We start from the raw sequence: 10223 nt of genomic DNA, 5'->3' as shown, positions 1-10223 counted from the left end.
GGAGCTTCTCGCCCGGTGAAACCAGGGACCAACCAGAAGGAGATCAAGCCAGAGGCTGTCCCTCATGGTGATCAGTTTTTCCCATGTGAGAAATGGAGACCAAAGCTGTTCCTGCCTGGTTCCTGGTCATCCTGCAACGGTCCCATGAGGGCTGCACCAAGCCCTCTGCAGGAAGGGTGCTGGTGGCCAGGCAGAAGTTCCCCAAACACTAAGACCAATAAGCAGTCTTGTTCACACTCTTGCCGCCCCTCAATTTTGGCCACTTCCTCGTTGGTCTCCAGTCTTGGGCCTCAGCACTCCAGTCCATCCTGTTACAACCTGCCAGAGTGATCTGTGGGCCCCCACCTGACCATGTCCGTGCCTCTCAGGACCCTTCCATGCTCCCTGCAGTGCTCAGCCATTGCCATCAGCCCCGCAGGCCTCCCCAGATGCTCTCCTGACCCATGTTCCACCCACCCACTTTCCAGGGTAGGCCTTCCCCCATCCCTGCCTCTGCTTGTCAATGTCGACTGCACCCTCCAGGGTCTATTCTGCAGACAGAAAAACCCCAGGCTGGTTCAGTCCAGGCATTGGTCACCCAACGCTGGGCCTGGGTCTGGCAGTCCAGATCGTCATGTGTAAGAGCTTAGAATAGGACCACAGTACATGATGTCATTTCCCCACCAGGATGACCACTCTACGAGGCACACTAAGGTGGGGGAAACTGAGGCTCAGAGTCACAGAACAAGTTAGGGGATAGCCAGGCTAGAGCCCAGGTCTCCTGCCCACCCACTCCATCCGGGTCTTCCCACATCAGCTGCCAGGAAAACCAAGAGCCCTACGCATGGGGAAGGAGATCTGGGAAAATCAGAGATGGAGGTTGCACTTCCAGACCTAACCACACGGGGGGAGCTGAGCCCAGGCCAGGGTGTCCAGCTGTAGCTGGGGTAGTGGGGCGGAGGCAGTCCAGGGTTTGCCCTAAGAGGTCCTGGTTCCTCACAGACAATGCCTTTGGGCTCTGGATCCCACAAGCACTTGGCCTGGTCTCTACCCGCCCCCAACTCCTATCATCCTGTATGGTCTTAGCCTGAGGGAGAGGAGAGAGGGCTGGTCAGAGCCACTGAGGGTTCCAGTTTTCCCAGGGAGACACCGAGCCACATACTTTGCCCCATACGAACACCTCACAGGTTATGGAGTCACACATACACAAAGGCAGGCCAGCACATCCTCCCCTCGGGCAAACAAGCAGGCCTCTCTATGGGACTGCCTCCTGGGCCACTGTAATTCCACGAGAGAGGCCAGGGGGGCACGTAGTGGGTGGGACTGGTCCCTGGGGGTTAACTGAGACCCAGGAGGAGACCAGGAGGGGCTGGGAGGAGCCCATCCTCTGTCTCACCTGCAGAACAAAGCCTTGGCCCACTCCCTGGACCGCTGCAGCCTCCTGATAGACTAAGTGTCTGTGGCTCCAATGACCATCTCCTGCCCCTAGTCCCTTCCTGGGCACACATAGACCTGGCTTTGCCCTCCGGGGTCTCAGACACATCCATTTCTCTAGCCAGGATGACCCAGGGAATAAAATCTGGGTCCTCTCACTCTCCAGGGCAGCTGCCAGTCCCTACCCAGGTCAGACTGGCCAGTTTGTCATTAGTCCAGCTTTGTGGTGAGCTTTCCTTCCCTCCCTTCTGCCTAGGCCCCCACCATCTCCAAGTCACCTCTTCCAGGAAGCCTTCCCCGATTCACAGCCCCAGAGGCACCCTTGGCATGTGGTCTGGTGCCTGGTCCATCTCTGATAGGACTGGAAACAGGGCCCAGGAATTGCAGCCTGGCCCACTGGCTGAGTCACTTTCACAACTTGTGTCTGCCCGCTCACTGATCCGCCACGATGAAGGGGGCTCACTTTGTCCCATCCCCAGCAGGACCATCACTGCTTGTCCTAGTGACAGTGATTGGCTGATGCTCTCTGCATTGAGAGCCCTTTGACCCCTCGGTCGTCTTGTCTCCCTAAGACCTGCCCCCCGCCCATGGCCAAGGCACAGGTCCACACTGAAGGAATGAAACGGGAACAATGTGGAACCACAACATGGAAAGGGGCTGATTAAACATCACCCTTGGTCTCCCCCAAAGTCCAGGGGACCAGCCCTAAGGCGCTGGAGCTGTCGAAGGAGAGGATCCCCATGCCCTCAGGCGCTCTCTCCTTCCAGGTAATCTGTGCCAATCTCCACTCACCTCCCTGGGAAATGTACCCCAAAGCTGAGAGAGGACTCCCAGCAGTGGTCTGCCCCCCTCCCACTCCCAATTCAGTCTAAACAGCAGTTGTCAGTCTGGCTACATGCTAGAATCTCCTCCTGAGCTTTTAAAAACTCACCCACCCTTAAAGATTCTGATTTGATTGGTCTAGGATGTAGTCTGGGTGTCAGGTTTTTTTGTTTTGATTTTTTTTTTAAAACAACTTTATGTTTTGGAACAGTTTTAGGTTGACAAAAACTGAGTAGAAAGTACCGGTTCCCATACACCCTCCCTCATCCCCCTCTCCTGCCCCAAAACTTCCTGTTAGTAACATCTTGCCTTCCTGTGGTACATTTGTTACCACCAGTGAAATAATGATACATTATTGTTAACTAAAGTCCACAGTTTACTCTTTGTATTGTACATTCTGTGAGTTTTGACAAATGTATGTCATGTATTCACCATAATAGTTTTATGCAGAATAGTTTCACTGCTAGTAGGGCCTCTGAGAACCTAGGATCCCAACTTCTCCCTCCTCAGATAGGAAGACAGGCCCAGAAAAGGGCTAGAACTAACCCAAGGTAACCCAGGGAGGAACGTGCAAAATCAGGACTCAAAGCAAAAACAGACCAGTGGGGCCCTCTGGAAACCCAGAGATCAATCCCCCTCTCCCAACCAAGAGCTTGTTAGAAATGTCTGCAAGAAACCATACTCAGAAGTCTCCAGTTGACTGAGCCCTCGGGAGACAGGAAATTAGGGTTCAAGCTCTGGCCTCCCTACCCTCTTGGAGTCTCAATTTTGCGGTATGTAAAATGGGCCAATTATTGAGAGACTTGAAAGACACAAAGGTTGTCATGGCAAGTGTGTTTTAAATCTGTGGATTTGCCCAGAGGTGACAGACCAAGGCTCATTCTGGGCTCTGGAGCCAGACTGGCTGGGCTCGTATCTGGGTTTTATCCCTTAAATAGCCTGTCACCTTGGGTCAATGTAAACGCCTCAGCTTCCTCATATGTGAAATGGGGGTAGTAATAATACATAGGATTGTTGTAAGGATTCAAGCGCTTGTAACGGTCACTGGTAGGTAATGATCAATCAGTAAAATTAACTTTTATTACAGGTTTACGGCTTCAGGTGTAGCTATTTTCTACGCCCAGACTGCAGCGAACTGCTCCAGGCCCCGCCCCCAGCAGGCCCCGCCCCTGTTCCCTCTCGGTCCCGCCTCCTCTTCACCAGAACCGGCTCCAGCCGTCCCGGGTTCCTCCCACCATCAGGGGCGTAGGCGCTGAAGAGGGCCTCTAGCCGCAGCAGGCGACGCTCTAGGTAGTGGCGGCGGCTGCTCGGTGGCCAGTGGCAGCGGCGCTCTAGCCGGCGGTGTGCGGGGCGGGCTCTTAGTGGTGCGGCCGGCGGGCGGCGATGGCGGCCGTACGGGGCCTTCGAGTGTCGGTGAAGGCGGAGGCCCCGGCGGGGTCGGCCCTGGGGCCCCTGTCGCCTGAAGCGGAGTCCGGTTTGGACCGTAGCGAGCCGGAGCCCATGGAGGTGGAGGAGGGCGAGCTGGAGATCGTGCCGGTGCGGCGCTCACTGAAAGAACTGATCCCGGTACGGGCGGGGGCGGGGGCGAGGAGGAGGTCTAGGAGCGAGTGTCCGGAGCCGGAGCGGGCCAGAAGGGGAGGCGGCCGGGGCTGGGGTCCCAGCCGGGAGAAGTCCGGCGAAGGGAGAAGGGGGCGAGGCGCCAGGCTTGAGCAGAGACGGGGAACGAGAGAAAGGACGCCCGGGCGCCCGGAAATCCGGGTGTTGAGGGGGCTGGAGGGAGGTGGGGGAGAGCTGGAGGGTAGTTGAGGACACCCCCTTCGCTGCCCCTCGGAGCCAGTCTGTGCAAGCGGATGGCTGAGGAGGGAATGGGATTATCTGGGGGCTTGAGATAAAGGGGAAGCCCCGGGCGGGAATACGACCCGGAGCGGCCCAGAATCAACTGTCGGATGGCACCGGCATCCTGATCTCCTTTGGGTCCTGCTCCGGTAGAACTGGTGTATGTTAAACGCAGCACTCGCGGTTTCCCTTGGAAGGGCTGGCCTTGTCAGCTGCAGAAACTCAGTGTTTCTGTTGTGACTTGAGGGTCATCTTGTCCCCGCGCAGCTCCACTGCAACACCGTGGCCTCAGCATCTGACCTTTAATGAAAGCAAAGCAGCTTGAACCGGCAATGGTCCTTGGTCCGTCTTTTATCACAGTGGGGATGGTGAGAGGTGTTTTGCTCGTGGTTTGGGGGTCCTGTGTCCGGTTCTTAGGGCTGATCTCAGGCCTGCATGGCTTCTCTCATGTACTTAATTTCTCACCTAACAAGAACTTCTTTTTAACACACGCCTGCAAATCATGCTTTTAAACTGAAATTATGGGAAAAGGTAAAGGTAGGGGCACAAAAGATAGCAAATGATAATGATTCTGTCAACAACAGTTAAGATAGTGGCATTCTACCATTTACTATGTTACATCGTTTAAATATCACCGCACTTGGGAAGTAGATGTCCCTCCATTCATTCTGTTCAGCATGTGCTTTGTGCCAGACACAGTCCTAGGCGCTTGATCAAGATCAAAGTCAAACTCCCTCCTTGCTGTTTTTGTTCCACTTGAGGGACACAAGTAAACAAATAAGTTCGGATAGTGGTGAGTGCTCTGACGGGAATAAAACGCATTAATGGGGTAGGAGTGTGCGGAGGACAGGGAGGGAGTGCAGAGCTGGAAGCAGAATGGGATAGGATGGTCAGGAAAGTGACATTTGAGCTGAACCCTAGGTGACAGAAAGGATCCAGCCGTGTGCAGACTTGGAAGAGAGTGTTTCCAGCAGGGGCAACAGTAAGCACAAAGACTCTTGAGATGGGAACAAGATTGTTTTGTTGGAGAAAGTGGGAGAGCAGTAAAAGAGGTCAGAAAGGCAGGCAGAGACCACGGAGGAAACCTAGGCCCAGCGAGGCCAAAGGAATTGTACAGTATCATGTAGTCAGTGATGTCACAGCTGCGATTTGAGTCCCCAGGCTTCCAAATCCCATCCTGTTTTCATTGCACTGTGCTGTGTTTCCCCCAGGAGGTCTAGGTGAGTCTGGACTTCCTGCAGTGTGGTGAAGACTTACGCTCCATCTGGTGACCTGGCACAATGAATTTGTCCCATCTGGGTGGGGAAGATAAGTGTGCCTCGTCTTGAATGTTTTTCCTGAAAGCCTTGAGATTTTCATTTATATGGGTGACGTCGTAGATGGAATTACTTTAGCTTTTGGACAGGCTCTGATCTGGAAAAGACTTCTCATTAGAGTGGTGTGTTGCTACCCCAGAGTCACTGGGACAGGCTTCCTCATTATAAGGGGTTGTCAGGGGCAGGGAAGGATTGCTGAAAAGAACGACTCTCCAGAAGGAATCGGTTGTCGGCTTGTCGTTTATCACGAGTATTTCCTCAGTTACTTGTTAGCGTTTCTCACCCACCCTCTTCGTGTTAGGACACAAGCAGAAGATACGAAAACAAGGCTGGCAGCTTCATCACTGGAATCGATGTCACCTCCAAGGTGAGACAGACCTTGATTTCCTTATTCATTTTGAGAAGTGGGTGAACTTAATGAACTTGGTCCCTAGGACTTGTAGAACAGCACTTACTCTTCACCTTCTTTTTCCTTTGGTTGCTGGAGTGAAATTTTTTTTTAATTTAAATTTTGTAATACACAGTGATGCCTTCACACATCCTGAAAACATCCAGGCAGCATTTGTGTGTTCTCAAATCCATGGGAAGATAAAATCACTCTCCCTCAATGCCTGTCCTTAACCATGTCCAAGAAGTTCTACACTGGGAGTGCTTTTTCATGCTGTCCATTCTTTAAAAATATGTAAACTATTTCCACTCTAAATGAAGCAAAACAGAAAAGTGCCTGGCACATTAGTAGGCCCTTAGTAAAATGTCTTTATTCCTCACTGGCTGCTGGCCTAGAAAAATAGGATTTCCTGATTATGTGGCTAAACTTTGAAGGTCAAGTCAACTAAATTATTTTCCGTACCTGGGAGTATTGCCTTTTATCTAGTTAGTGCTTTAACTAGATTACCAGCTTCTTCGTAACTCCTCACAGAACCAGGCATATCATTTTCCTTATTATAAACAGAAGTACTTATTTGTTGCTTTAATTGGTGATATCCAGCTAAAACCTCTCTTCTGATTTTAGTGTGTACAATTAAGTTTGGAACAGAGCTTGAATGGTAATTCTGAATAAATAATACTGTATTACTACTGTATTGGATGTATAAAAGCAAAAATAAAATTAAGTATGTCATGCTTACCTTTTTGTATTTTATCTGGGTCTCAACCTGTCTCAGATTGCTTGAAGGCCAGAAGAAAGAACTGATCATCTTTTTTGACAAAATAGAATAAAGTGAAGATGTTTTCTTATTGTAATTGAAAAAGAAGTATATTGTACTATTCTTAATCCTACGCAGTTTACCATTATGTGAAACATACGCGGGGGAAAGTGTGGCAGCCCAGAATTGGTACTTCGGTCGTTACTAAAGGAAGGCTACAAAGATTAGTTGTTTCCACTGGGAAGACTTCAGTGAAGAAAATTAGCATAACTATTGGGAAATAACAGAAGTGTTGCTGCTTTACCAATCCCCACAAGCTTTCTGTAGTCAGACCTTCAATTAGCGTGGCAAAGTCAATATACAATTAGTGAAGGTTCCTAAGAGCTATCAGAAACCCACAGTAGGACCTGGATTTATTTTAGCTCTTGGGGAAAAAAAAACTTAGGAAGCTGATTATTTTGTTTTTCAGCAAAGCATCAATGCTTCTTGTCACTTCAAGACGAAAACTGGCAATTCCATGGACACAAGTTTAGAATAGAGGGAGTTTCTTTGCTTCAGTGTTATTTTTAAACGCAGAAAAAGCTTTAGGGACTGGACTGCTCAGGCAGACATAATGTGATAGGTGTGATTACCATGCACACAGACGATGTGAAATGAGGGTGGTGGTGGGGCTTCTAGAAATAGTACTGAGATCACAAAGATCTGCCCCCTTACTTGTGGAAGTGCCTTTAGCAAACCTTGTAACTTTTTTGTGCCTCAGTCTCTGCACCTGGAAAATTGAGATGTTAAGATGCTTTAGGTGTAATTTGTTTGCATGATTGCTAATAATAAATGAAATGTCAGAGAACTAAAGCATTATTCATTACTCATTAGATCAAGAAATATTCATTGAATTCCTACTGTGCCCCAGGTACAGTGATAAGCACTGAATCATCATGGAGATTATTACAGTTATAACCCTAATAGTGTACACCCTCCTAGTCATTGACTGTGAATATCCAATTCTCTGCAAAAATTATTGAAGGCACAGTATTGCTTATTTCTTCTGAGTTATTTTAGGCTTGTCACTAATGCATCATTTTGTGTTCGTGATTTAACTTTCCTCCTCCATGTTTTACTTCTTTGGCTTTTTCTGTACCTTCTAGGAAGCAATTGAAAAGAAAGAACAGAGAGCCAAGCGCTTCCATTTTCGATCAGAAGTAAATATTGCCCAAAGAAATGTCGCCTTGGACCGAGACATGATGAAGAAAGGTACAGGGTGTTTGGGGAGAATTTTTCCACATTCTTCCAGAGAATGACTTTTCCCTGCTGTGGCCTCATGCTTCTGGTCTTGCCTTGCCTGTCCAGTCCTCATCCAAATATTCCCAAAGGAAGGAACTTGTGAGGTCTCCATTTCTGCGGTGACCTATTTAAAGTTGAGCTGTTAGCTGTGTCTCAGATGTTAGAGCTGGAAAAAAGGGGATTGTCATGTCTGAGGAGCCCCAGAGAACGTCACCTAGTTGGTGGCAGAGCTGAGATTAGAACATACTTTTGTGGACTCTTTCTCATTTTCTGCTTTTATGATAAAAGTGTTACCTTTCTTTGCCTTTAAATGTGGTGGGAGTGTATCACAGTGAGACTCTCCATGAGGGGATTCAGGTTTGGGGATGGGCGGGAATACCATTAGTGCTTCTCTTGATTCAGGCTTGTGATTTTATTTAATTTTTGTGTTTTGTTAGGTGAGTATTTTGCTTCCTAGAACTCACCCTGAATTGTCATATATAATAATATACTCCAGTCTTCAAAAGCGATTTATAAATAGAAGGAAAAATTATTACTACCCTTTTAGTGAGTTCACAGCCATATTCATTATTCCATGAATGCAAACAGTTTCCTTCTGCTGTATTTGCAAATTTGGGATTTGTGCAGGGTTTAATAGGCAGCCCTCTGAATGCACGTTAAAGGTCTGTGCTCTGCTGTGTGACTTTCTCTAGGCTTGCTTGTTTGTTAAAAACATGCTGAATGAGGGGGGAGGGTATAGCTCGGTAGAGTGTGCGCTTAGCATGCGTGAGGTCCTGGGTTCAATCCCCAGTAACTTCATTAAATAAATAAATAAATAAAATCCTAATCCCTGCCCCCAAATATAAATAAATAAATAAATAAATAAATAAATAAATAAATAAATAAGCAAGCAAGCATGCTGAATGAAGGAAGGAATAGCTACTCTTTGTTGGGAACTTGCTTTCTTACCAGGCAGTGTGTTAATTAGCACGTTACATATTTGTTTCTTGTTCATTTCTCACAACAACCCCATGAAGAATATATTTTTATTTTTATTTTACAAAGACGGAAATAGGCTCAGAGAATGCTGAGGTTTACATAGCTTGTGCAAGTGAAGTCAGGATTAGAACCCAGGTTTATCTGACTCTAAAGCCTTGCTCTTAACTACTTTGCCCTGTTGCCTTTTAATATGTGACATGATACCAGAGACCCAGATCTCCTCAGTGCATCCCAGTGGACAGAGTAGCTTGGATGCAGAGCTCAACTCTGGATGCTGCTTTGCTCTTTTTTCTGCATCATGAGTTCAGTTTGGAAATACAACCTTGCTTCCCTTACAGGCTGGGTTTCCAGGCATCTGCTTGAGTAGATTTCTGTTTCAGGAAAAGTCCTGTGAAAGCCAAGGCCAGCTGTGCAGCTCGGCACGCATGTGCCTGCACAGTCTGGGCCCAGGCAGATGTCTGAGGCCTTGCGTACAATTCCGCCTGGAAAGCATAGTGGTTTCACCACACCTGTTTACTTCTAGTCCTGTGGGCATTCCTCGTGACATCTTGCCTCTGATCTTGTTCATGCCTATCACTCTGTACTTCCTCGTCCCATGCTTCGTCTGGTTCAGATGTCACTTTCTCCATGAAGCATCCCTAATTACCCACTCCATTCTCTCCTCCCACTTGCACTGGGGCTCTTTAGGGTGCTGAACCCTCCTAAAATCTAGTCTCAGTTCCTTAGTGAACATAAGCAAATTTAAAAAAAAAGAGGGAATCTTTTTAGGTCTTGCTCTCCTTGTTCGACAGTAAAATAGGAATGTGTTACCTGCCTGAATAAGATCGCTTTAAATGTTAATTAAAAAAAATTGTTTTTTTGAAAAGCAGTCTCCATCTCATGGTTCCAAAGATACTCATAAAAAACAATACATCTGCCTGGAACATCATCTGGGGAAAGTTGCTCATTACAACCTGGTTTTGATTCAGGAGGTGGTGTGGCCTTTGAGTGTGTTCCTGAACTCTAGAGAACCCTGCTGCCTTTCCCAGATCAATTTAAATTACAGAAAGGGTGGAGGGGTCTGGGTAGATCTCAGAGACAGTTATTATTTTGATATCTCCCCCAGGTAATTCTAGTGTATAGTCAGGATTAAGAACTGTTGATATTGTGGTTAAGAGCTGAGTTCTGAAGCCTGATGGCATGTATTCAAATCCTGACTTGTCATTTTCTAGCTCTGTGACCTTAAGCAAGTTATCTAGCCTCTAAGAACCTCAGTTTCTTCATCTGGAAAGGCAGGTTAACGTTGGTTCTTATAGGGTTGTTGGGATGCTGTAACAAAATGTGATTCTTAGAGTGGTGTCTGGCACATAGTAAGTGCCCAATAAATGTTAGTTATTATTACAGTTATCTGGCATTCCCCATCTTCCAGTCATCTAAGTGGCCCAGCCTCTTG

General features: G+C 47.8%; 1 protein-coding gene across 4 annotated transcripts in view; it reads left to right on the top strand.

The window, feature by feature from the left end:
- The first annotated feature begins 3569 nt into the window (after positions 1-3569).
- Positions 3570-10223, top strand: part of NCBP3 (nuclear cap binding subunit 3) — a 33227-nt gene continuing 26573 nt past the window's right edge. For 3 of the 4 annotated variants that reach the window (XR_004142134.2, XR_004142135.2, XR_010384462.1), the window contains exons 1-3: positions 3570-3801; positions 5689-5754; positions 7678-7783. Coding sequence is in view for 1 of the 4 variants with exons in the window: in XM_064495043.1 (XP_064351113.1) it covers positions 3619-3801; positions 5689-5754; positions 7678-7783 (355 nt within the window). In the remaining 3 variants the exon portion in view is untranslated. The remainder of the gene's footprint in view (positions 3802-5688; positions 5755-7677; positions 7784-10223) is intronic. The other variant, XM_064495043.1, reaches the window with a different exon arrangement.

This window comes from Camelus dromedarius, chromosome 16, assembly GCF_036321535.1.
Source record: "Camelus dromedarius isolate mCamDro1 chromosome 16, mCamDro1.pat, whole genome shotgun sequence".
NCBI lineage: Eukaryota > Metazoa > Chordata > Mammalia > Artiodactyla > Camelidae > Camelus > Camelus dromedarius.
The sequence above is the reverse complement of the archived record's forward strand: the minus strand, read 5'-3'. Positions and strand labels throughout refer to the sequence as shown.